At 51.3% G+C, this 27831-nt stretch overlaps 1 protein-coding gene across 3 annotated transcripts in view; it reads right to left on the reverse strand.

Annotated features, from left to right (window-relative positions):
• Positions 1-8626: 8626 nt before the first annotated feature.
• WSCD1 (WSC domain containing 1) overlaps positions 8627-27831 on the reverse strand; it is a 43037-nt gene continuing 23832 nt past the window's right edge. For all 3 annotated transcript variants that reach the window (XM_070389274.1, XM_070389275.1, XM_070389276.1), the window contains exons 6-9: positions 16132-16291; positions 14966-15130; positions 11461-11661; positions 8627-9856 (exon numbers count right to left, since the gene is read on the reverse strand). In XM_070389274.1, the coding sequence (XP_070245375.1) occupies positions 9504-9856; positions 11461-11661; positions 14966-15130; positions 16132-16291 (879 nt within the window). In that variant the 3' untranslated portion in view covers positions 8627-9503. The remainder of the gene's footprint in view (positions 9857-11460; positions 11662-14965; positions 15131-16131; positions 16292-27831) is intronic.

The following is a 27831-nucleotide window of genomic DNA, read 5'->3' on the forward strand; positions in this document are numbered from 1 at the left end:
CCAGGAGATCTTCCCGTCCCAGGGATTGAAGTCGGGTCTCCTGCATTGTAGGCAGACCCTTTACCATCTGAGTCACCAAGGAAGTCCATGACATGACGGTGCCCTTAAAGATTGGATGCCATTTCTCAACTCACCTGCTGGATTGGTAAACCTGGAAAAGAGTGATAATTCCTAAAGCCTGTAAAGATGCAGGGAGATAAACATTGTATACATTGGTAATGAGAATATGAATCGTTGCAAACTTTTTTGAGAGCGGGCCATCAGTATTGATTAAAGTTGTAAGTACAGGACTTCCCTGGTGGTTCAGTGGTTAAGAATCCACCAGCCAATGCAGGGGACATGGCTTCCATCTCTGGTCTGGGAAGATTCCACAGGCCTCGGGGCAGCGAAGCCCCTGCACCCCAACTACTGAAGCCCCTGTGCCCTAGAGCCTGTGCTCCAGAATAAGAAGCCACCGCAATGAGAAACCAACATCCCACAACTGGAGAGTAGACCGTCCACTACAACTAGAGAAAGCCCATGCACGACAACCAAGACCCAACACGGCCAAAAATCAAGAAAATTTTTAAAAATTGTAAGTACACATACCCTTTGAATCAGCAATTTCACTTTTGGGAATCTGTCCTATAGATCTAAAAGCATTCGTGCAGAAATGCATATGTAGAGTGATGCTTTTTACAGCCTAGTTTGTAGGAGCCCTAGCTAGAAACTGCCTAGATATTCACCAAAAGGGAACTGTGTGAATAAAGCAGTCCCTGAATCTGTAGACTGGTGGTCTCTAAGTATTATTCATTGCTCATTTAATGATAGCATGTACTTCCAGAACATGGATATTTATTTTCATGTGTGAATATCTTAAGTGTAGGGTAAACAAATACAATGGAGAAGGCAATGGCACCCCACTCCAGTACTCTTGCCTGGAAAATCCCATGGATGGAGGAGCCTGGTAGGCTGCAGTCCATGGGGTCGCTAAGATTCAGACATGACTGAGCGACTTCACTTTCACTTTTCACTTTCATGCATTGGAGAAGGAAATGGCAACCCACTCCAGTGTTCCTGCCTGGAGAATCCCAGGGACATGGGAGCCTGGTGGGCTGCCGTCTATGGGGTCATACAGAGTCGGACACGACTGAAGCGACTTAGCAGCAGCAAACAAATACAAAATAGAAATTTTAAAGAGATGAGATTAAAAATAAAGAGATAGAACTTTGAATATTTTTTCTTTGTGCCAGTGGGGTGCAGGCTCCCTGTTTTGGAGGTTACTAGAGAATATCATGCTACCTTCCTAAAGGAGTGAAATCAAATATTGGGGACCATCATCTGATTTTGCAAAAGTGTGACTGTACAACGCAGATTGTTACGCCTTTTTATCTTCTACTAACTGATGCACTATCATTCATGGATATAGATATAGTCACACTCACACACACATGGTTTTACATATTCATAAGACTATAGAGAGCAGTGTGAATGGATTATACCAGGCTGTCACTATTGGGACTCCATTGAGGGCAGGACAGGAAAGTTAGAAAAGAAAAGAAATTGGGGAAAGGGGGAAGATCTTTAAAAAGACTATAGCAAAATGGGAAAATATTGCTAACATGAAATTGAAAGCTGCTCAGTCCGATTCTTTACAACCCCGTGGACTGTAGCCCACAAGGCTCCTCTGTCCATGGAATTTTCCAGGCAAGAATACTAGAGTGGGTTACCATTTCCTCCTCTAGGGGAGCTTCCCAACCCAAGGATAGAAACTGGGTCTCCTGCAGTGCAGATTCCATCTGCCAAGGAGAACAGGCCCGTGCGCCACAACTGCTGAGCCCCAGGGCTGCAAGTACTGAAGCCCGTGTGCCTAGAGCCTGTGCTCCTCAACAAGAGCGGCCCCAGCAGCGCGAAGCCCACACACTGCAACTAGAGAGTAACCCCTGCACGCCGACACTAGAGAGAGCCCTCGAGAAGCAACGAAGACCCAGTGCAGCCAAATATAAAATAAGGAAATCAGTAAAAGTTTAAAAAACAATTCACTTATGGGCTCCACTGTCCAGCACAGCCGTCAGATCTGAGCTGACATCCTTTGCATCTCATGTCCTCTTCCCAGTTCCATGACTTGGCCTTACCCTGAGCAGCAAAACAAAGCTCAGTCCAGTGATGAGAAAGAGAGAGAGAGAGGTTTGGGCACAGGGTCCCCAGACAGGGCAGCTATGGTTGGGATAAGCTCTACTTGCTGCTCCAAGGGGCAGGAGACCAAGTCAGGCCCAGGATCTTCCTCAGTCAGAACTCACTGGTGCCAGAGATGGTCCCACTGTCCTTGGCTACTGGGCCGTTTGAAGGGAAAATTGAATTATAATCCTAACATCTTCTGTACATCTGAAAATTTGTCATAGTAATTAAATGCTAATAAGGCGAAGGAGATTAAATGGATAGTTTCCTTAAAGATTACACTCCACCATCCAAGGTCAGGTGGAAATTATAAGTAATGTAGTGGTGTAGTCAGATCACTCCGGCTGAATAAATGTCACGACCAAAGCAAGGAGTCACTCAGTTTTCTATATTTGAACATCTCATTAGAGCCTGTGTCATTCAAAGATGTATCGGGTGGCAGAGAGGTGACATTTAAGGTCTCTCATGGAAAGCCAAACCCTTAATTATCTGATGGAGGTTAATGTGGCTATGGAACAGGGGAAGCCTGAGTATAACAGGAAATAATGGATTATGCTAAGAGCTGGTTTCAATGGTAACCCCGGGGAGTGGACCATCCTGGTAGGATGTGGGGCCAGGGCCAGAGTTTTCCTGCCTTGCTGGTTCCCTGCCAGGCTGAATGGAGGGAACCAGGACAGTCCTCCTTGGTATCAAGAAGCGATGCCTGATGGAACTTCCCTGGTGGCCCAGCGTCTAAGACTCGGTGTTCCCAATTCAGGGCCCTGGGTTCAATCTCTGGTCGGAGAACTAGATCCGGCATGCCACAGCTAAGAGTTCGAAAGCTGAAACTAAAGATCCTGCCTGCTGCAAAGAAGATCAAAGATCCCGTATGCCACAACTAGGACCCAGCTCAGCCAAATAAATAAGTAAAATATATATAAAAAAATACAACACTGTTCCTGTCTTCACTGGTTTCAAAGCCAGTGAAACAAATAAGTAAATATAGCTTTTCAAGTGAATGGAAAATGTTGTTGAATTGATTGCTGCTGTGTTAGTCGCTCAGTCATGCCCAACTCTTTGAAACCCCATGTAGCCCACCAGGCTCCTCTGTCCGTGGGATTCTCCAGGCAAGAATACTGGAGTGGGTAGTCATTTCCTTCTCCAGGGGATCTTCCCCACAGCCAGGGATCAAACCCAGGTGTCCTGCATTGCAGGCAGATTCTTTACAGTCTGAGCCACCAGGGAAGCCCATTGAATTGATTATCAAATTTAAAAAAAGAAAAGGAAGAAGAGAAGAAATAAACAAAAATCATTTTTATGTTAAGAGGATTTTACTTCTCCCGGGGCACTATCCATTCTGGAGGAGACCTGACAAAGACTGGCTTTTTCAATATCCGGACTCTGGTCACTTGCAGTGGTCAGGATGGCTGGCATGTGATTTAAAGGGACAGCTGTCTTCAGCAGCCGGAGCCCACACCTGCATGTACATGGAAACACACACAGACTGCTGGGCTCAGGTCCACCAAAGATGCTTATCTAATACTGTTTTGGAGGAGCAGGGCCTTTCTGTTGCCTGGAATGCTTATGACTAAGGAGTGAAAACTCTGAGCTCCTGATTTAATTGTTCAGTCACTAAATCATATCCAACTCTGCAACTCCATGGACGGCAACACGCCAGGCGTCCCTGTCCTTCACTGTTTCCCATAGTTGGCTTAAATTCATGTCCACTGAGTCAGTGATGCTATCTAACCACTTCATCCTCTGCCACCCCCTTCTCCTCCTGCCTTCAATCTTTCCCAGCATCAAGGTATTTCCCAATGAATTGGCTCTTCCCATCAGGTGGCCAAAGTACTGGAGCTTCAGCTTCAGCATCGGCCCTTCCAATGAATATTCAGGGTTGATTTCCTTTAGGATTAACTGGTTTGATCTCCTTGCAGTCCAAGGGACTCTCAAGAGTCTACTCCAGCACCACAGTTCAAAAGCATTAGTTCTTTGGCACTCAGCCTTCTTTATGGTCCAACTCTCACGTATATACTGGAAAAACCATGAAGTGAAGTGAAGTGAAAGTCGCTCAGTCATGTCCAGCTCTTTGAGTCCATGGGATTCTCCAGGCCAGAATACTGGAGTGGATAGCCTTTCCTTTCTCCAGGGGATCTTCCCAACCCAGGGATTGAAGCCAGGTCTTCCGCATTGCAGGCAGATTTTTTACCAGCTGAGCCACCAGGGAAGCCCCATAGCTTTGACTATACAGACCTTTGTCAGCAAAGTAATGACTCTGCTCTTTAATATGCTGTCTAGGTTTATCATAGCTTTCCTTCCAAGGGACAATTATGGTTCCCATCTCTAACCTCAGACCTTTGAAAAGCCCTCCTCCCTCTGAGGAAGGCCCTTAACATTGAACTCAGGTGCCCACCAAAAATATCTTGGCAAAGAATTAGCAGTGAAATGAATGGGGTCACTTCCAAACAAGCTGAATGTGCACAATTGCCTCAATTCTAGAAACTTCTGGAAGAGTTATAGGGATGCAATACAGGGGCAATCAGGTGGTTTCAGGGAAGGAGCCCATATTCTGGCCCTAGCCACCCCCACACCTCAAAGCTTCACAGGAAACTCACCCCCGTTCCCAATCTCATTTTTCTTATCTGCAAAATAAAGGATTTGAACTTTGGGCAACTCAGTCTCAGAAACTAAATTTGGTAAGGATTGAATGAGACAATTTATGGTTTGGGTTGGTCAATCAAGAGGATTGATTTTTCCAAGGAAACCCAGGTGACCTCATTATGTACCAACTTAAAAATGTTACTTGTCCTGGCCGACAGAGCACAGCTTCCTACTGAGCATCTCGCATCCACCCCATTCCTGCAAAAAGCAACTTCTTAATCCAACAGCTCATTGTTGTTCTTGTCTCTGTCTTCATCTAGTTCTGCCACAGAGATAGAGAATATCAGAATCCCAGGGTCTCTCAATCCAAGCCCTTTGTAAAAAAACCCTCTGGGCTGTAAGTAACAGAAACCAAACTCAACCCAACATAAACAATAAAGGGAATTTATTGGCTCATGTAACAAAACCATCCACAGGCAGGGCCAGTCACAGGCAAAGATAGATCCTATGCTTAACAGCATCACCAAGGATCTGGTTTCCTTCTGCCTCGACTCTCCCTTCTGTTGTCAGCTTTATGCTGGGAGGGGTCCCTCCAGGATTCCCAAGACAGCCCCTGTCAAGACCCAAGGTTACCTACTTCTTCGTTGACATCTAGCAAGGTGAATAAAAAGAGCCTTTACTCAACATTTCCAGAAGTCTTGAAATTCCCTCTGGCTCCATTGCCTTAGGAAACATGACCATCACTGTAGCCAGAGAGATGGGATGAGGTGTGGACTTAGTCCAGGTAATGCATCCCACCCCAGAAATGATGACAGAGACAGCTCCAGCAGAACATAACCCGCCCCTGCCAAGAGACATCAGGGGCTGCTGGGAAAGGAAATGGGGAAATGAACACCAGGGATGCAACCAACAGCCTCCAACTCATCTCCCATTTTACAGATGGGGAACCGAGGCGAGAGAGAGAGAAGGCCTGTTCTAAGATCAGAGCAGTGAAGAGCTGGGACCACGACCCACCCCTTTAATCTGCAGACTTGATCCTATTTCCACTCTACTCTAATTCGACCTTGTTCAGGCCAACTCAGGAAATATTGAGTGGTCATCAATGTGGGTTCAGATCAATCAATTTCTCCCCAAACCTTAATGAACTACTTCGGAAGCATCACATTTTAAACACTTCCAACAAATTTTCAGCCAAAAGAAAACAAACCTCAGTCCCAGGAATTCTTGCAGCCACAAAGATCAACCCCAGCACTTCCACCTCCCCTCTTGGGGCCCCCTAAGAACCAAGTGGCTCCTGTTACTTTTAAGGGGAAAAAATGCATTCTGGTGTGCAAACATTCTCGCATATTCATGCACTCCAAATCTAATTTTAGCTGCACGAGACTTCATTATAAGACGCTCACATAATTAAGCAGTTTTCTTCCCAGGGTTTGGAAGCCTGTCTATTCTTCTCTCTCATTAACACATCACTGGGATTATCAAGAATGAGTTTCAGTTTTTTCAAATTATATATTTTGGTTTTTCCAAATTGATCCACAACGGGAGATGAAATCCATGAAAATTACATGTTTTAACACAGGTTTGTGCAACTCCACAGCTTTGCTATTAAAATTGGAATCTGTAAACAGGATTTCTCTGTTCTGGTCTGATTAGCTACATCTGCCATGCTTCTCTCCTAAATTCAAGCCTGTTTTACTCCTTGGCTGGCTGGGACAGCATCTTCTTTATGGAGAAGCTGAGAGCTAGAGATGAGACCTAACTTGAAGAAGGACAAACAGACTTTCCCAAAAGAACAGACACATCCCCTTCCCGTGCTTCTCAGGAGCTGGTGGGGGCGGTGGGGGGTGGTGGTGACTGCTGAGAACCATTAGCACATGGGGCCTTAACATCTTACTCACCCAACGTCCAGGATCAGGTGCTGAGGTTCAGGTATCTTGCCAGGTGGACTGACTCAACACAATGCACCCCAATCCCATCATTCCACTTATCTGCATGCCTGGCTAAGGTGCACAGTAAACTCCAAGGCCATCTGAGCAAGTGGCCCTCCACCTGAAGGAGCGAGGGTCTCTGGGTACCTGGCAGCAGGGAACAGTCTCATCATCTATCAGGAAAAACAGGCTGGGACTGCTGTTCTCCTGAGCCCAGGGGGCCATGCCCTGGCTGCAGTCCTAATCGGTCCTCCAGCCACTCCACTGCCCTTTGCAGACTCCTTGACATTTGAGTCTTCTCCCCAAAGACTGTCTGGGTGGCCAGGAGAGTGAGGGTCACTGCCAGGGAGCCAGTTTCTGGACTGGCTTCCCTCTCCTCCATCACCCAGGGCTGCAGTCTTCTTTGAGATTTTAGGTTCACTCTGGGATGCAGGTATTCCCTGGGCCCCCTTCCAAGGCAGGGTGAAAACTCCTGGTGGATTTCAACTGCTCCTGCTACTCAGGAGAATCAGCCTCATCAGGGCTTGTCGCATACTTGATCCTCGAGCCATGCTGTATCAATAATTGCTTATCAAGACCCTGGAGTTTCCAGCCTTGAGCTGAGCCCCAGCAATGCTTTAGGAGGATCTAAAATGGCCTCAGCATCGGTGTGGGTTTGGGGGAGACTCAAAAAGAACTTGGAGGCCACCAGGAACGGATGCTCAAGGCCATTCATTAAAAATTGAAGGCTAGGGAGGCTTCCCTCTGAGGAAGGGCCTCTCCTCTAGGGCCCTCAGCTCTGCCTGCCCCCACTGGGGTGCTGTCAGTTCCTGATCTCCAGCCAGGGAGCAGATGGTCCCACATTCCCATGCCCGGCTTTCCCAAACCCTTCACGCTGATGCAGAGGTCAGACCAGCAGGCCCAGCCCAGGCCTGGAGAAGCTGCAGAGGGACTCAGGGACTGCCCAAGTTCAAGCCCATCCACCTTTCTCCCTCACAGGGGTCAGTGTGTGGCCGAGCTCTCAAGCCCTCCCTGGGTCCCACTTGTCCTGGGCTGTGCTCCCAGTTTCACCTCACCCTCTAGACTTCAGACCCCTGGTCTCTGCAGCCCCATTTCCGAGCCCAAGATGTGTAGTGAAGGGTGACCCAAGAAGGTAATTAGCATCAGCACCCCTCCCCCTCCCAGGCTGAGCACTGGCTGGCAGTGAGGAGAGTCCTTTTCTCTGTCCCCTCCTCTGTCCTCACCCACCCACTCCCACCTTCTTCCTGCACAGACTCAGAGGCATGCACCCATACCCACTCATCTGTTCTCAAAACACACAAGGGTTTTTCCAAGCCTCTGAGCCTTCGTGCGTGCTGTTCCCTCTGCTTCAATTCCCCTTCCCCTTCGCTCCATTGGAATAATGTCTACAGACTCCTCAGGACCAGTGCAGAGCCGCTGCAATGCATTATCTGACCTCCACACCCCGCACACACACTCGTCTCTTGCTGGATTTCTCACTCCCTCCCCCAGCCCCTCTAGGCCCTGAGCAGCGAAGAGGAGGCCATCTTCTCAGGAGCCCTGTAAGCTCATACACAGCAGTGCCGGTAGCGCCAGCTTCCCATATCCCCGAATGGGAAAGATGTCAGTGTCACAAAAGAGACAGAGGGTGTGACAAAGAGACCCAGTGACAGGAAGTGGAGGGTGAATAACAGTGAACCGAGAGGGCTGGCGGGTAGGGGTCAGGCAGAAGCTGCAGCCGTGGCCTCCCCGCCAGGGTCTTGATGGGCCATGCTGCCCCCCACTTCCTCATGACCAGGAGTGGGGGGATCCTGCGAAGAGCTGTCAAGATGGGTGGGGCAACCAGCCCAGTGGCCCCCAAGACTCATCTCTCCTGGGTCTGCCCAGCCCAAGCAGCCCCCTCCACTGGCACTGCTGGGATATGGGCCCTCTCCTGGAGGCCCAGCCCCCTCCCACCCAACCCGCCACCCCCACCCCTGGTCTCCTCACCCCTACACCCTGCTTCTGGGATAAGGCGTGAGTCCCCAGCTTTATGGGGAGAGTCGGAGAAAGAAGCCAGGCAAGGAGGCGCCAATTCAAGGAGTGCTGACATTGGATGGGGCGGTGGGTGCACAGAGCTTACAGCCGGTCCTGAGGTGGGGGTGTCTGTGGGCGGCTCTGCTCTGCCCATATCGCCACCAGCCCATCCAAGGAGAAGGGAGAGGCCGGGCTACAGAGCCGGTCATAACACCACGCACACTGGGGGATGCAGACGTGCACTCAGGGCTGCCTGGCCCGGCGGCCATAGACTGTGAGCCCGTCTCCAGGCCAGGGTCCTGGCTCCTCGGGGCACTAAGCCCACCCAGCCCAGCATCCTGCAGTCAAAGCCCCTGACCAGCAAGCCTGCACTGGGCTGGCGACAGGAAACCCCGGGTCCCTGAGAACTCGGGGTGCATGTGTGTGTCAGGGTGTCAGAGAGACAGACAGGCAGCCCCTGGGAACACATAACCTGGCGTCTGCGGGCCTGCACTGACGTTCGTGTTTGCAAGTCTGAGAGTGTCAGGCACGCCCAGGGTGGTGGCTTAGGCGCATTAACGGGACACCGTGAGCAGAAAGTGGCAGGTCTAAGCAGGTCTGGCAAGGAGTGTGTGTCTCTTTGCATCTGTCCTGTGACATCGGGTCTGCTGGCTGGGAGTCATGCCCAGGTGTCCCTGTGCGGCAGGGACGCAGCCCCAGGGCGGGCCTCCGTGCAGGTGGCACAGGCCCCTCCTCTGAGCATCCCAGGGAGGCAGCGGCAGGCGAGCGTCCCAGCGAGCACGTGTGCAGCCCCGTGAAGGCGGCCGGCTCCCGGTGGGGTGGGCAGAGCGGGCCTGGAGCCTATCATCTGGGCACGTACTCCCGGGGCAGCCCGGCCCAGTTGTGGTCGCGCAGGGCCTGATCCACCGTCCGGATGTAGCCGTTGATCAAGTCCTTCATCTCCGGGGTGAAGGGCTCAGGGTCGTGTGGGCGCCGGCCGCGCCGCCGGAAGCTGCCTTCCTTGTTGTTCTCCACGCACAGCAGGCGCTCCTCACTCACGGACACGTTGAGGAAGGCTACCATCTCCCTCAGCGTGGGCACCAAGCTGCGCCTCAGCTCCTCGTAGTGAACCACCAGCAGTCGCTTGCCATACTTAAGCCAGTCCAGCACATGCGAGGACCACCACGATGCATAGCTGTTGACAAAGTCCGGCCACTCTGTGGAGAAAAGAAAGGGTGCCGTGTCAGAGCCCGGCCCGGCGGGCCTGGGGCCTCCCCTTCTGGGGGCCAGGATGCTCCATCCCCCTCTGCCTGGGACCAACCTGCCCGGATCCCCCCACCAAGGAAGGATCTCGTGAGGGGTGACCTTGTGAGGGGGACAGTTACTATGAGGCTGGGCTCTGAAGAGCCCCAAGCCTGCCTGGGAGATGTGACCTTGGGTCCGCCTTCCCCTAGCAGTTTCCTTGGAAACACACCAAGACACATGGGGTCTGAATGTTCCAAGAACTGGTTCTCCCTCTGATGGACCTTGACCTCTGGAACCATCCCTGGACAGGAAGAGCCCAGGGTCTCAGGCCTATGGGACACAGCGGAGTTAGACAGCAAGGCTGGGCATCTCTGTTGAGATGACCCTCAGTTCACCTTGATGTTGCCTTGGCAACTGTGCACATCATCCAGTCTGGGTGATGGGGGCTGAGCAGTGTGTGAGGGCAGATGCTGGGCTTCCCAAGGACATAAAGATGCTGTGCAGGCTGGGTTTCCTGTCCCAGGTGCTCCTATGCAGCTACACGGGGTGCATAATTGATGCTTATTGACACATGGGTGTGACCGCCAGTTTAACCAGTGATGTACAACAAGGCAAGGGTTGGAGCTGCAATCTTGGACAGATGATCTGGTCCATGACATTTTTTTTCCAGCAAATTTGGAAAGTCAGTGCCCCCACCCCCTCCCCGCCTCAGTGGAGAGAAGGATGCCAATATCAAGAATCACCCCCAACAAAATAAGCTTCCATAACTGGGTTATTGCACTGTGCTCAGTCACTCATTCATATTTGACCCTTGTGACTCCATGGACTGTAGCCCACCAGGCTCCTCTGTCCATGGAATTTTCCAGCCAAGAATACTGGAGTAGGTTGCCATTTCCTCCTCCAGGGGATCTTCCCTACTCAGGGATTGAACCCTCGTCTCTTGCGTCTCCTGCATTGGCAGGTGGATTCTTTACCACTAGCGCCACTCTGCGATGCTGTGGGAAGCATTTGCTTTCTCTGATCTTCTTAACGATCCTAAGAGGTAGGGGCCATAGGGTTTTAAGGTGAGAAAAGCAAGGCTCAGAAGACAGGGTCTGCAGCTTGCCTGGGGTCACTGGGCTGGTAAGAGGCCCAGGAGGGATCAGAGCTCAGCCTGCCTGCTGGCTCAAGGGGAATCAGAGGGAGGCAGGAATGGCTGGAGAGGGGAGTGGCCTAGGAGGAGTGTGTCAGGGAATGGGGAGAACACCCACCAGCCTCAGCTGACCACACAGGGACAGAAGCAGGAGCCTGCCCAGCCTCGTTTCTCATCATGCCACCCAATCTGCTGGACACAGCTGTATTTCTGACAGCTTTGTTTTGTATCACTCACCGCCCTGACTTGTGTCTCTCTAATCCATTACCCAAAGGTTAGACTGTGTGCCTGCCTTGAGGGTGGCAATCATGACCCCTTTAGCCAACCCCTGGCGCCTCGCTCAGCACCTGGCACACAGTAGGACTTCGGTTAGTATGTATCAGCAGATGACTCCAGGAATAAAGAGGCAGCCCGTCCCCTGCCCTGCTGGCCCCTTCGGCTCACCTTTGCTCTTCCAGTTGCGGTCAGCTGCGTAGCCCAGGTGCCCGGCGCATTTTCTGTTGAACTCAGCCACCAGGGACCTGTATGGGTTCCGGATGAGCAGGATAGCTGAGTCAAACATCTCAATCTCCCTCCTGCCACTCTCGTGGGTCTTCACGCAGATGGTACGCCGGCTGCGCCAGTGGTCCTTCTCGCCCTTGAACCCTGCCCGTGAGAAAGGCATTATGGAGACCCCACTGCCACAGTGGCAGACAGGTGTGAACCCTAACCTGTGCCCCCAGGGAGAGTCGACACTGGTGGGCACTGAGGGGCCACTGGGGCAGCCTCTAACCACAAGGCCTGAGCCTGCCCAAGAGATAGTGAGCGAGGGAGGCATCTAAGTGGGAAAAGATGGCATCTGCAAGAGAAAGCAAATCAGGCACCTCCTGTGGATCCTGGAAGTCAGGAGGCAGAGGCCTAATGATGCCTCCTTTGGGCACCTTCATGGCTATTTCACATGAGCATTGCAGAGAGGCTCATGAATGAACCGCAGCTGCAGGCTCAGAGTGGGTATGTGACTTGCTCAAGATCACACAGCACCACAGCATCAGAGCCAGGGCGCTCTCCATGTGGCTTTGTGTGTCCCTGGGAGGCCTTTGCCATTTGCCCACCTTCCCACGGAGTGGGCAGGATCCCCACCAACAGGCTCAAGGGCAGTCAGCAACTGTAGCCCCACCCTCTGACCTTATGTCCTGTAACTGAGCTCCAGTCTTGCATTCACGGAGACTCTCCCCAGCCCTACACAGCGTCATGCATTTATCAACAAAGATCATTGTGTGCCCATGCCGTGCTGAAATTTATGTCATGGATAAAGGGGTAAGACTCAGAACCTGTCTTCAAGCTTATAGTCTATTGGGGGGAGGGCAGGTGGTTCAGGGGTAAAGAATCTACCTCCAATGCAGGAGACTCCGGTTTGACCCCTGGGATGGGAAGATCCCCCGGAGAAGGAAATGGCAACCCGCTCCAGTATTCTTGCCTGGAGAATCCCATGGGCAATGGAGCCTGGCAGACTACAGTCCATGGGGTCGTAAAGAGTTGGACACAACTTAGAGAAAAAATAACAACAACAGCTATTTGGGGGACAGCCCAAGTGTATGTAATACAGAGGATAGGGGCTTATGGGGACAAAGAGTAGGGGGACCAGTTTGGGAGTATGGTGGGAGGTGATAGAAGGCTTCCTGCAAAGATGTCCCCTGAGGCTAATCTGGCCACATCCCAGTGTAGCCCATGGCATCAGCTCTGGGGACACGCTCCATAAATGTACATGAGTTGGTCTTCAGCTCTTGGAAACATAAAGGAGTCTCACCCCCACCCCATGAATGGCTGGGAAGCATCTATGTCTACAGCCAGCAGCGAGGGAGTCTTTGATGCCTGGAAAATGCAAGTCTCTTTTGAATCTGAAAGTCTGGGGTCACCAGCTGAAACTCAACATGTTTTCAAACTCATCTCTGCCATTGGCCAAACACCTAAAGTCTTTGCTTTGATTCATTCTGTCAAACAGCTGGGAAGTTCCAGGAAAGAATGAGTCAATCCATGGGCCGAGGAAGCATGAGATCTGGTCTTTGACACCCTGAGACCCAGGGTGTCTTTTGTACTGTCTTAGCCTAATTCAGCAGTGACCACTTTTCCTTATAACTCAGACCAGGCTCACCCATGACAGGTTTGGTGTTTGGGCACTGGAGTTGCCTTGAGAATTTCACGTGTGCACGTGTGTGTTCATTGCTCTGACAGTGCTCTGTGACCTGCGGCTATACCTAACCAGTCCCGTAAGGCTCAAAGATGCGCCCAGGTAGCTCTAGAGCCATTCAGACAGTGTCGCCGCAACCCTTGATACCTGGCTGTCGAGCCACTGGGTCACTTAGCCATGTGTCGACCAAGACAGCCAGCTGTTTGAATAAGGTAAAGGCCTTCTAGATGAATATGGTGGGCAGCTACAGCCTGTACACAGTAGGTGGTTCCCAGGGGACTAGACCAGAGTGAGCAGGACCACAGTCTTCATCTGGCTACTTTGCCTATAGGTGCTGTAACACTCAAGGCTCCCAAGGATGAGCTTCCCTGGTGGCTCAGTGGTAGAGAATCCCCTGCCAACGCAGGAGACACAGGTTTGATCCCCAGTTCGGGAAGATTCCAAGTACCACGGAGCAACTAAGCCCGTGAGCCACAACCACTGAGCCCGAGTGCCCTAGAGCCTGTGCCCTGCAGAAAGAGAAGCCACTGCGATGAGAAGTCCTTGCACCAAAACTAGAGAGTAGCCCCTGCTAGCCACTAGAGAAAAGTGTGCAGCAACAAAGACCCAGTATGACCAAAAATAAACAAATAAACAAATACATAAAAAGAAAACCACCCATCAAGCTTTGTGCTACATAATACTAATAAATAAACATGAGTTCAAAAAATTTTTTAAAGACTCCCAACTATGATGAGATATGGACACCCTTGGCTTTTTTACCAGCCAGATCAAGACTGCTGTGGGTAATCACAGAACCTCAGGAACTTTCTGTTTTCTCTAGGAGGTTAATGATAGGCTCCTCTTTCCCTAAACCAAACTCTGAGCTAAGAATCCCAGAGAAACTGTTGTAACACCTGACAACAGAGAAATCTATTTCACCAAATATGTATCCCACTTGGCTTATCTGACGTTCTTAGTCTTAAACAGTGCATAGATTTGAGCCGTTTTAAAGTTCATTTACTTGACATAATGAGGCCTCTTATTTCTACAAGAGAAATATTAGAAATCATTAAACTCTTGAAGATTTTTGGACCTAGTTTTAAGAAACAGTATTTTGATAAGCTACATTTACCTCGGGGGGAAAAAAAATGAACAGATGAAGTCAGTTTCCCCTAATTATTGAGGGCTGTAAAAATTAAGGAAAATTTTAAAAATGTTTATTGAGAGGGAATCTAAGTGACTAGGCTTTCCCTTTGAATCCAGATCAGATCTTGTGAATTTCCTCTCAAAGTGAGGTCCTAGAGCTGACTGCTTCAGCATCACACAGGAGCTTGTTAGAAATGCCAGTTCCTAGGTCCCATCTCAGATTAATCCAGTCATACTCTCTTGGTGGCGGGGTGGGTACAAACCAGGAATCTATGTTGAATTAATAAGCCCTCCAGGTATTGCTTAGGGCTTCCCAGGTGGCTCAGTGATACAGAATCTGCCTGCCAATGAGGACATCTAGGAGACGCCAGTTTGATCCCTGGGTTGGGAAGATACCCTGGAGAAGGAAATGGCTACCCACTCCAGTATTCTTTCTGGAAAATTCCATGGACAGAGGAGCCTGGCGGGCAACAGTCCCTGGGGTCTCAAAGAGTCGGATGTGACTTAGCGACTGAACATGCACACACAAGGCGATGTTGACACACATTCAAGAGTGAGAAGCACAGCTCTGGTGCTCCAAGGAGGACCTGGGCTGCAGAGGCTGCGGTCTGGGCCTGAGAGCTGCCTCCTCCCTTCCCGGCAGCCCTCGCTCACCTTTGTTGTAGAGAGTTCCGTCGAAGTAGTAGCTCCCTGTATAGAAGCCGGTGGCATGCTCAATGAGGTGCCGCGCCCATGTGTTCCCCGCTCCGGGGAAGCTCGACAGAGCCACGAACACCTTGGATTTGGTGGGCAGGAACCTCCGGTCTGTGCATCGAGTGTCTGAAAGTCCAGAAGTCATCTCAGGGTTCCCCATTTCCACTGTGACTCCCAGACTCACAGCCCGACTCCTCTTGGCAGGAAATGCAGACCCAAGCCCCCCATTTAATGGAATGGGAAAACTGAGGCTCAAAGAGGGGAAGGGATTTGCCACCTGGACCTTGGCTGCATGGGTCTGTGGCTGGCCAGAGAGAGCCCCAGTGATGACGAGACCTCCCACTGGACGAGTCTAGTGGGAATCAGTGCCCTGTGGGTGCCAAACCTCATCTTTCAAGTGGTCACAGCCAAACCCTCCTGGCCCAGCTCAGGTAGTTCCAGACTCTGCAGGGGAAGTGGGTTGGGGTCGTGGCCAGGCAAAACAATGTCACACACCAGGTAGAGCAGCAAGGAATCAGGATTCAGAACTTCCGGTGTTAGTCGCTGTGCCCCCTCTTTCTAGGAGGCCCTCCAGGGCTGTGTCAGGGGCACATGGAACCCTCAGGTGAAAGTCTCCCAAGACCCGAGGGCTGTGCTGGGTCACCATAGGTGTTTGATAAAGGTGACAATGACCTTCCCCACCTGCTCTTCCTCTTATCAGCCCCTAAGTTCAGCTGGGGCAGACCTGCTTCTCAGACAAGGAAGATGCTGGGGTCTTGGCACAGTCTAAGTGACTCACTGGTCCCCAGGTATGGGCTGGCTCAGGGATGTCCCAACAGTCACTGGGCTCCCCTGTCACCCAGCCCCACCACCTTGCCATGTTATCCCTCTGGACCCTGCCTCTCTGCTCTTCCTCAAACCACGTTCATCCCCAGAGTCAGATAAAAGTCAGGTGCTCTTCGCACGGATCCCTGCATCCTCTGTCCAGCCTCCAGGGATGGCAGAGGCCTCTCCGTTCATATTATCCCAAGATAGGACCACCCACCAAGATGCCTTCCCCATCCCGGGACCATATACTCAGTCCAGACTCCCAGACCAAGTACAGAAGGAGAGCCCTGCATGCCAGTTCACTCTGGGGTGGAACTCACCCTGCACAGGGGTCTGGTAGACCTCGCAGTACTCTGCCAGCCTCTGGGCCTCAGACTCCTGGCCACACAGCGAGCTGTCCACGGCATCCCGCAGGTTGAACTGGGGGGTGGAGTAAGCACAGTAGCACTCCCAGCCCCGGAGGATGGCCAAGGGGAACTCCTGCCGGGGAGGAGAAAAAGAGATGTGTCTCCAGTGAACGGTGAAAGCAAGGGCCACGCCCCCACTGCTCAGGCACTGGGGCGATCTCTGCGGATGTCCTGCCAGCTGCCTGGGATCAACATGGGTGTCTGTCCGTCCTTTCAGGGCCAGGCACTGAGGCCAAACCCGGGAAGACAAAGCTCAACAAGATGGGACTCTGCCCTCCAGCAGCTCACTGCTGGCCAGTGACAAGCCTATAGTTAACACCAGAGTGCAAATGGTGCTTCTGGGAGGGGTAACTCCAGTGGGGGGACTGGATCTGAGATCTTGGAGACGTCAGGAGTGCCGGGGAGGGAACGGCACTCCAGGTCTGGGAGTCACATGAACGCATGTGTGCAAGGGTGAGCATGGGACAGAGAAGCCCACCCAAGGGCAGCTTAGTGAGGTGCTCAGCATCTTTAACCAACAGACTGTGGAATTCCTGCCAGCCTTCCCTGGAGAGACACGACCTAACCCCTGTTTCTGCAGTCCTGCTTTGGGGTGGTGGGCAGGGTGGATGACAGTTTCCCACGCAGCATCTCTTCAGAACGGGAGGGGTGGACAAGGGCAGGCCTTGATTGCTCTGAGCTGATCCACTCAATGGGGACTTCCTGAAATCTACCAGAGCTAGAAGAAGGACAAGTCGCTCCTCGCAGCCTTTATTTATTTTTTAATATTTATATATTTGGCTGCACTGGGTCTTAGTTGCCACATGTGGGATCTTTAGTTGCAGCATGTGGGATCTAGTTCCCTGACCAGGGATCGAACCTGGGCCTCCTTCATTGAGAGCACGGAGTCTTAGCCACTGGACCACCAGGGAAGTCCCACCTGGAAGTCTTTTACATACATTTTCTTGGTTCCCTCTGGGCAGGAGGCTGCACCCACCACACAGTGGTGAGAGCTGGGGTGCTGGTCTCCAGAAAGCCTGAATGTGAATTCAGGTTCACAGGCTGGGTAACTTTGAACCTCTCTGAATGTCACCATTGAACAAAGGTAATAAAACCCACCTTGCACATCCGTTGTGAAAACTAGATGTGCATGTGTGCTCAGTAGATTCAGTCGTGTCCGCCTCTGCAACGCCATGGACTATAGCCTGCCAGGGTCGTCTGTCCATAGGATTTCTCCAGGCAAGAATACTGGAGTGGGTTGCCATTCCCCCTTCCAGGGGATTTTCCCAACCCAGGGATTGAACTTGAGTCTCCTGTGTCTCTTGCATTGCAGGCAGATTCTTTACCCACTGAGCCACCTGGGAAGCCCAAAAACTAGATGCTGCTGCTGCTGTCGCTTCAGTCATGTCCAACTCTGTGCGACCCCATAGACGGCAGCCCACTAGGCTCCTCTGTCCCTGGGATTCTCCAGGCAAGAACACTGGAGTGGGTTGCCGTTTCCTTCTCCAATGCATGAAAGTGAAAAGTGAAAGTGAAGTCACTCAGTCGTGTCCGACTCTTAGCAACCGCATGGACTGCAGCCTACCAGGCTCCTCCGTCCATGGGATTTTCCAGGCAAGAGTACTGGAGTGGGGTGCCATTGCCTTCTCCGGAAAACTAGATGAGAAAGGTCCAAATTGCCCAACACTGGGCCTTGCACGCAGTAGGTATTCTCACAGAGGAATGGGCCATCCTCTGCCTCCTTCCTCCCACCCTGTGGGCATCAGCCAAGGCTCGCTCAATAATTCTTCCACCCATCTCTCCCACACCTATTACTTGAACACCTACTGTGTACAGGGCACCACGTTCCAGGACACTCAGCCTTATTTCCACTCTGCTTCTCCAGTGGCTCTGGCAAACAATGAGCAATTCGAGTCCCCGCCCCTCCCCCAGGCAGAGAGATGAGAGGAGTCTATTGAGTGTGTGCAAAGGAGGCAGTGGGCGGAGAAAACTTCTCACTGCTTGGGGAAACGCTGAACAAACCTTTTTATTTTTTGCCCACAGCAAAAATTTCATAAATAAATAAATAAAGGAAAATCAATAGCGTTTTCTGAGCGTGGCTTGGCAGAGCCAAGGATCTGGACACTCAGAAAAGACAATGGATGGTGTCCCAGCCAGGGAGGGTGATGCAGAGCCTGGGGGTGGGGCAGTCCCTTAGGAGGAAGGGGGAGGGGAGGTTGCCCTCAGTGGAGGGTGTTCTCCTGGACATAGGGGGGTTGTTCCCTCAGGTGCCTTGCAGCCCCCAGGAAGGCTCCTCCCCACCTCCCACCTCCTCTGTCGAGCCTCAGGGGAAGCTTTGCCTCTGCGAGAATGAGCCCAGAATTTCACCGGGGGGGCCAGGCCCACATCTCCTTCTTAGGGTTCCTGCCACATGGGGACAGGAGACAGGAGGCTTTCACTATTCTTACACACCCCTGCACACACACACACACACTCACACAGCCTGCTTCCAGAGCTCAGTGCTTCCTCTTGCACTAGAAAAGCTCTTCAACATTCTATGAGATCGTAAGCAAGTCACCTCCCTTTTTGAAACCTTAGCTTCTCCATCTGTAAAATGGACACATCCCTTGAGTTGTCCTGCCTGGAAGAGTCAGAGGATCTTATTTCTCTCCCTCTGATCCACCACAAGGACCAATGTGACTGGGACACCTATCCCCCCATGCTTTTTCTGGATGAGGTGTGAGTCGAGGATTTTTTCCTGGATGGGAGGGGGGGCAAGCAGTCACTCTGGGTGTCCACGAGTTCATGTCCAGGGGCACCAGTGAGGAAGCACCGGGTAGGAGAGAAAACACCATGCTTGCAACCCAGCAGACCTGGACTCGAATCCCAGGGCAACAGTTGAGTATCTATGTGACCTTGGGCCAGTAACCGGGCCCATTCAAGTCTCGGTTGCCTCATGGGTCATCGGAGGGCAATAATATTAATGCCATAGAGTGTAAGGAGACGGAGGGAAGATGATGCATAAAAAGGACCCAGCATAGGAGCTCGCCTACTCCTAGCTCTTAAGACCTTTCATCATAGAGGTAGGCCGCAGACCACCCTCCGGACACTCAGAGCATGTGAGAGTCTGGTTCCTAAAACTCCCACTTTGGCTCCCCCTCCAAGGCCTCAAAAGCTCAGGATCAAGCAGAGGTTGGAAGCCCCTCTCCCACGTAGCCCTTGTGGTCCTTTGTCATTTTTGGGGGGGGGGTGATTGCTTTACAATGCTGCGTTAGTTTCTGCTGTACAACAAAGCGAACCTGCTACAAGTATACACGGACCCCTCCCTCTTGGACCTCCCTCCACCCCAACCCCGCATGCTCCATCCCACCCATCTAGGTCATCACAGAGCACCAAGCTGAGCTTCCTGCGCTTTCTAACAGGCTCCCACTAGCTATCTGTTTTACACATGGTATTGTATATGTCAATCCCCATCTCCCAGTTCGTCCCACCCCCATCTTCCCCCACCGAGTCTGCAAGTCCGTTCTCTGCGTCTGTCTGTGTCTCTATTCCTGCCCTGCAAATAGGTTCATCTGTCCCATTTCTCTTGATCAGTCACATAAAGAAAAGAACCGCTTTGAGGACTCAGTGGCCCCAACAGGGCCCTAACCCCGGAACCAGGACCCCCTTGGCCACAGCTGCCGTTGCTGTCAGAGCTGCAGTGACATCCAGCCCCGGCACCTGGGGCCGCTGGGCTTGCCGAGAGTGTACAATAGCATGACAAGCCCCATCAGTATCTGTGACTCGACTCCACCCGCCCCAAGGACCCCGTGTCATTTCTCTACAGAAAGCGAATCTGTGTCCTGACCCTCAATCAGAAGGCCGCTGGCTTTCTGGAAGCCAGCTCTCCTGTTGCTGTGGATTAGTGAAAAGCCATCACAAGAACTGCGACCTCCGGCCTCTCTCACTGCCATCCATCCTCTCCCACAAAGCCCTCATCCCACCTCGTCCCAGACTGACACCTTCATCACAGCAAGTGGTGGAAACCAGCAGCCTGGGTACCACCCGGCAATAGAGTGCACACCGCGCTCTGCATCTGTGTTCCTGCTCTTCTGCAGACACTGGCTGGATCGTGTCCTCTAAATTTCTCATATTGACGATCTCACCCCCAATACTTCAGAATATGACTGGATGCGGAGACAGGGCCCTTCAAGAGGAAATGAAGTTAAAATGGGGCCATTAGGATGGGCCCCCATCCAGTCTGACTGGTGTCATTATAAGAAGGGATTAAGACCCAGACACACACAGATGGAGTGATGACACAGGGAAATGAAGGCCATCGGCGAGCCAGAGAGACAGGCCTCGGAAGAAGTCAACTCTGCCAACACCTTGATCTCAGACTTCTAGCCTTCAGAACTCAGAGAAAATAAATTTCCGTTGTTTAAGCCACTTGGCAGTCTGTGGAACTCAGTTATGGCAGCCAAGCAGGTCACTTCCTGTGCCCTCTGCCTGGACTGTCCTTTCCCAGACACCCTCATGGTTTTGTCTCTCACTTTCTGTAAGACCTCTTCCGTGAGGCCTTCCAGGGCCACCCCATTTCAAGTTGCAAGTCCCTCCTGCCATCACTGAGACACGCCATAACCCCTCACTGTGTTGTCTGCTTTTGTTTCATGCATGTAACTTGCCTCAGCAGAATGCTCTGGCCTTCTCTCAGTCCATCCTGCCCTCTTCTTCTCCCACCCTGCCGCATGTCCACAAGTCCTTTCTCTGCATCTGTGTCTCTATTCCTGCCCTGTAAGTAGGTCCATCATGATTTAACATATATACACTATCATTTAGTGGGAAGCCGCTGTGTAGCACAGGGGCTCAGCTCTGTGCTCTGCAATGGCCTAGAGTGGTGGAATGGGAGCCGGGTGGGAGGGAGGTTCAAGAGGGAGGGGATATATGTATCCATATAGCTGATTCATGTTGTTGTACAGCAGAAATTAACATAGCACTGTAAGGCAATTATACTCCAATTGAAAAAAAATCAGACGGTAAATATTAAAAATAAAAGTTTGTTAATGAAAAAAAAAAAAAAATGCTCTGACCTTGATGTACCACCCAGCCTGTTTGGTGAATGGTTATCAGGACGCACAGCAGCTCCCTCCCACCAGTTTCCTCGGCCCCTTCCCACTCATCTCTCCCTCCCTCCTCCTAGTCTGATTCCCATCAGCACGGATGAGTTTTGTCTATTCTAGAATGGCCTATAAATAGAATCCCTCAGCGCATATGTTTGTGAGTCTGGTTCCTTTCAGAAAAAAAATAGTTTTTAAGTCCATGCATGTTGTTTTATCTGGCAGTAGATTGCTCCTTTATATCGCTGAGTATTATTCCGTGTGTGCACATAACAGTTTGTGGATTCATTCACTTGATGGACCCCTGGGCTGCTTCCAGTTTTACCTATTATGAATCTTGCTGCTATAAACATTCCTGGACAAGAATTTCAGTGGATACACATCTTCATTTCCCACGGGAAAATACCATAAGGATGTAAGGTTTCTGCTTTCTTCTCCACAGCGCTTGTCATCATTCAGTATACTATTTCACTTATTTTTCGTGGTTTACTATCTGTCTTTGGGGTTTCCCTGGTGGCTCAGATGGTGAAGACTCTGCCTGCAATGTGGGAGACCCAGGTTCAATTCCTGGGTCAGGAAGATCCCCTGGAGAAGGGAATGGCTACCCACTCCAGTATTCTTGCCTGGAGAATGCCATGGACAGAGGAGGCTGGCAGGCTACAGTCCATGGGATCACAAAGAGTCAGACACAGTTGAATGACTAACACACACACACACACACACACACACACACACACACACTGTCTGCCTTTATCCACGAGAATGTAAGCTGAGATTTTTGAGTGCCTGGCGTGCTTTGCTGCATTCTCAGTACCCAGAACAGTACTGACAACATGGTGGATGCTTAATGAATGTTGGATGGAGGAACCAAGGAATGAATGAATGAACGTCCTTTCTAGATCTCAACTCCCCCCAAAGTTGTTGGCAATACACTTGGACATGAGCCTTCTGTGGGTCACTTGTGCCCCAGGCATGAGTAAGAGAAGAAAGTCTGCTCCATCTAAGCAAACTCTCTCTGACAACAGGAACCCCAGGGGGCTCTGCCATCCTGAGACTTCTGTTCAGACAAGAATCTCAGCCACATGGTAAAAAAAAAAAAAAAAAAGTCTGCTCTTGGGCTGGCTCTGTCTCCCTCCCTGGTGGTAGTGGCTGATGTTGAGGCCTCAGGAGCCTGTATCCCTGGGCTGCCCCCACCAGTGACCTGAACCTTTTTGCTTCCTTGAGTGGATTAAACTGTCAGGTTTCCGGGTGTTTGCAGAGCAATGGGAGAGCTGCAGACAGTAATGTGGTTTTATTTACAACATAACCTCTTCAGCAACATCACTGGATCCTGAAAACACAGAACAGTTTTTAGCCCCTTGGGGATTTCTAAGACAGGATTTCCATAAAAATTAAATATTGATAAATCTTATCTTGCTGCCGACCTCCTTGTTTCCTGTACCTCCACCCCAAGCTCCAGAGAGAGACAGAGAGACAGAGAGAATGTATGTGCAGAGAGAACAAAGAGGAGAAAATGAACCAAGAAAGCAAGGCAGAAAAATGGGAGCACAGGCGTGGCACTGTTTCAAACAGATGAGGGGTTCGAAAGGGAGCCGGCTCAGCCTGTGTCCGAGGGCAGGGGGGATATACATTCTCATCCCGGTACTTCCTCTACAGCTTGAGGCTGGGTGCCCAGGATGGGAGCTCGGGTGCGGGCTGGGGCTGTGGTGTGGGTGGGCATTCAGCCTAGAGCCAGGTCATGACATGGCCAGGGCTGGGCTCTCCAAGTGGTGGGGCATGTACACGCATGTATGCTCAGTCCTGTCTGACTCTTTGCAACTCTATAGACTGTAGCCCGCCAGGCTCCTCTGTCCATGGGATTCTCTAGGCAAGAATATTGGAATGGATTGCCATTTCCTCCTCCAGGGGATCTTCTGCACCCAGGGATTGAACCCGTGTCTCTTGTATCTCTGGCGTTGGCAGGTGGATTCTTCACCACTGCGCCACCTGGGAATCCCTGGGTGGGGTGGAGATCCATAGGCAAAGGCTTGGCCGTGGCCAAGGGGTCAAGGAGTGGACATTTCCACCAGGCAAGGAGTGAGGCCCCGAGCGGCAACCCCTCTGGGATCTCCTCTCCTCCATCCTTGCTCTTCTCTAGGCATCTTTCTCAGGATCTCTAGGATTATGCAGCATCACCCCAAACTTCAGAGACAGGAGCTTCAGGTTTCAGAAGGGGAAACTAAGGCTTGGAGGCAGGTGGAAGGAAGCCCACAACAACCTCAGACAGTCAGGGTATGTGAGTGGGAGCAGAGGCCAGCCTTCCAGACTCCTAGTCCGGGGCTTTGCCATACACCACACTTGACCCCTGGGAGGCAAACACGTGAAGGCAGTAGATTTGTGATGAAATCCGTGAACCAGCATGGAGGTTGGCTTTGACCAGTCTCTCGCTTCCAGAGGCAGAACTGGGTAACATTCAAGACACAAAAAGGAGAGGAGATGCCCATGGAGGGAGATGGGGGGTGAAGGGGTTGACTCTTGTTTTCAGGCAAATGTCAGATTGAACGTAAACCTACTGATCCTGGAACTGAGAGCATGTTTCCCTCTGACCTGAGTGCAGGTGCGGAGCTGTGTGGTTTGGAAAGGCAGTTATGGGAAATGGACCCAGTTCAAGGCTTGTCATAAGGAATCCCGGGCTTTGCCAAGCCCTCCTCCAGGGGATCTTCTAGACCCAGGGATAGAACCCATGTCTCTTATGTCTCCTGCATTGGCAGGCAGGTTCTTTACCACTAGCGCCAATTGGAAGCCCCACGAATCCCAGGTTTTGAATCCCATTTACATGACTGTCAACAAACTATTGGGCAGTGCGAGCCTTGATTTTATCATCTGTAAAAGGGGGGCATAGCTTAATGATTAAGGGTTCTGGTATGAGTTTAAATTCAGACAGATGGAGTCTTGACTTCTCCAGCTATAAGGGGATTTGTGGATGGAATGAAATACAGTCATCTCTTGGTATCTGCAGGGAATAGGTTCCAGAACCCACTGCTGATAACAAAATCCTCGGCTCCTCAAGTCTGTGGTTCTACGTCTGCGGATTCAACCAGTGGCTGATGATGTAAACGGTGGTACCTTTTCATTGAAAAAAAATCTATGTACCAGTGGACAAGTGCAGTTCAAACTGTGTTCTTCAAGGGACAACCATACTATTAAGGTGTCTTTCAGAGAGTAGATTCTCGGCAGATTGGTTGGTCTGAGTCTGGGGGGGGCTAACACATGGAGTGTGGTGGGGGCGCTGGGCCATCTCCCTGTATCCACTCTTCTTCACTGGAAGCACTGACTCACTAGTCCCCTTCCATGTCTCCAGCCTCAAAGGTGCCACCTCAAGATAGCTTGGGGCAAATGTCAGAGTGTCCCCTAGGGACTGTCCCCTTGGGCAATGGCTCTCCACAGACTGGAGCCCCAGACATCAGACAGAGGTACTAATTCACAAAACCCAGATCCTTACAGACCCAATCCTTGGCAGAGACGTGAAATTTCATGCCCAGTGGAGGGAATGGAGCCACGCAGGATGGACTGCATCTATCAAGATCTAAGGGGATTTGGTCAGGCCACCGCCCAGCAGAGAACAAGCAGGCTCAGAGTTAATCTGTGCCTTTCCACTGCACAAGCAGCTGGGTTAGCGCCTCCGTTAAATGGACAAAGGAAAAAAAACTCAGAAGATACATCGATGGGAAAACATCCAGGTGGTTACTATTCTGTATGCAGAACTCACACACCCCAAAAGAGGCTAAAAGGGGGCAGGTGGAAAGGATAACACCTCTCCCTGCGATGCCTTTCTCGGTAGAACTACTAGCGGTTGCTGAGAGAACAAGCCTCAGATCACAAGGCTTAATAGCTGAAGCTTCACACGTTAGTAACCTATTTACAGATGGTGCTGGATTTCACACATCAGCCCTGCCATGGAACACACGCTCCCATAAAGGGCCTGTCTACTTGTGCACCAATACGGGGCTTCAAAATTAATGACCCCTCACCCGAATGGGCAGCACTGCAAACAGCTAAGCTCATTCTCACCTTCTGTCCAAATGAAGGAGGTGACAGGATCCGGAGGACTGAGAATGAGCAGGTTTTCTTCCAGCTCCAACACGATCGCAGAAAATTAGACAAGATCATTTTACTGTGTTTAAAAACACATTTACATAGGTCAAGTTGCTCTTGTTGGCAGACAGTCAGATCATTAAGATGCTGATGTGGCCCAAAATGTTCTTTCCTTGTCAAACTACATTCTGGGAGCTCCCCAAATCCATTGTAACTAACTAGCAAAGAGAAAAAAAAAAAGCAGAGATTTTTATCGGGAGCCACAAATAAACCTCAGATGGTGCTCAAAACTGGGGCATGGCACAAGGAAGGCGCCCCCTCTTTTCCTGATTTTGTGCCCCACCTCTGGCATCTGCTGCTCCTGGCGCCCCTGCCCAGTCAGCCCTAATTAAGCCTGTAGCCCCGACTCCCCGATTTAGCTGTGCCCCATTTAACATTCTGCTGTGAGCATTTCCATCATAAAAGACTTTGAAAACATTTTCAATGGCTGTATTATAGTCCACTGTATGGCCATGGCATCACGTAACCATTCCCACATTGCAGTATATCCGAGCTTGTCTAGAAGCCAAATTAGGATGAGATGAAGCTGCAATTGGGATGTCTCTGCAGCCTTGGTTGCTGCTGGCCTTTCTGGAGAGGAAGTGCTTGGCACTCCAGGCAGGAAAGCACAGCCAGTAATCCCCCAATTCACCTCTCTCCCTCACCCTCCACATCCAGGAGAGGACAAAGAAAACCCTTCTGGCAAATAGAACTGTGACCTCTGCAGGCCTCAACTTCTGACTGATCCTCCATCCACCAGACCTCAGGGCTGGAGGTGGAATTTGCTCCTTCATCCTCCCTAAATAATTGTTGAAGATAATCCATCACTAGGATTCAGATGCATGGCAAATGTGAGCTGGGTCTTGGCATGGCTGAGCCAATAGGTTCCAGGTGGCCCGCTGGACAGTGGTTCTCAATGGGAGTGCCACAGAGGACCCCTGGCTATGTCTGGAGACAGTCTGGGTTGTCACATCTAAGCATGGAGGTGCTATTGGTCTGTAGCAGGGTAGAGGGATGCTAAATATCCTACAATGTACAGACAGATCCCCACACAAATTAGCTGACCCAACTGATAACAGTTGCAAGGATGAGCAACCCTGACGTAGAGTGAGATCAGGGTCCTAGTCCAGCTCCCACTGAGAGCTGATACGGACCATCCAGAAGGCCTGAGTCCAAGTCATACTCACAACCACAGGGCAGGACGAGGGAGAAGGGAGGAACAGACATTCTGGGGACCAAAGGCTCACTCTCTCAGATAGATGGTGGCTTTACCTGCGAGCACATCTGTAGCATCATCCTCGCCCTACCTGGAATCCCCAATTCCAGAGCCAGGTCACAGGCAAACTTGGGTCACAGTATTGCCAAGGCATCTCTGGGGGTGGCCCCGAGGACCACTGCCTCCCAGAGGGATCCCAGCATCCCACCCACAGCTATGAAGCCCACACCAGTTACACTGCCCGCTCCCCGCTGACACCGTCCATAGCTCCCTCTTACCAACTGAAAAACATCTGGATTGAGAGGCAGGCCTCTGAGGCCCATTGCAACCTGTCCCCGCCCTACCTTCCACATGGTGCAGTGGAGCCCTGCATACTGGGTGGGCAGGCTGGCTGCTTTCCCAACCCCCTCACCCCTGCCCAGTTATGTGCATTCCTCACACCCCTCGTTTGCCCTTTGACACTGCCCAGCATCAGTGGCTCAGACAGTAAAGAATCTGCCTGCAATGTAGGAGACCTGGGTTCAGTCCCTGGGTTGGAAAGGTCCCCTGGAGATACCCACTCCAGTATCCTTGCCTGAGAAATCCCATGGACAGAGGAGCCTGACAAACTATAGTCCATAGGGTCACAAAGAGTCGGACAAGACTGACCAACTAACAACCCTTCTAAAAAGTTGCAGTCCTCTTTCCTGAGCCTTCCTCCCAGTCTCCTTCATCTTCATCAGGCACAGACCTTACTCTGATGTATGCCAGAGTCCCTGCTTCCTGTCTTAGCCTCTCTTCGGGGGGACTGGCACCCCCTACCCGGTGTCAGTGTATGCATTTGGCCCCTGTCCCACTAAATGTGTCCTGCCAAGACCTGCTTTCAACATGAAAGCTGGAAATAGTGACTACTCCTCACAGCTGCAACATTCTGTGGATCTAAACAATGGGACCCAAGAAAACAACCCCCACCCCCCATCCGACGATACAGGGGAGGCGAGGATAGGAGCCAAGCCGTTAGCACAGATCCTGACACCTGGAGGGCAAAGGTCATTTATGAGACCCTGGGTGCCCCTTCATCCTTGTTCTATCTGAACAATTCGCAGCATCACTGCCCAGAGCTGAGCAGGTAACCCATCCAAGAAATGCATCTCAAGGGGAGAAGTATGAAGCGTTAAGGTGCAAAATGGCATAAGGTACCAAGAGCCTGCAGGTCTCTTTTGGCACATGCTCCAGTGAGAGACTGCAGCA

Source organism: Bos mutus, chromosome 19, assembly GCF_027580195.1.
Source record: "Bos mutus isolate GX-2022 chromosome 19, NWIPB_WYAK_1.1, whole genome shotgun sequence".
Taxonomy (NCBI): domain Eukaryota; kingdom Metazoa; phylum Chordata; class Mammalia; order Artiodactyla; family Bovidae; genus Bos; species Bos mutus.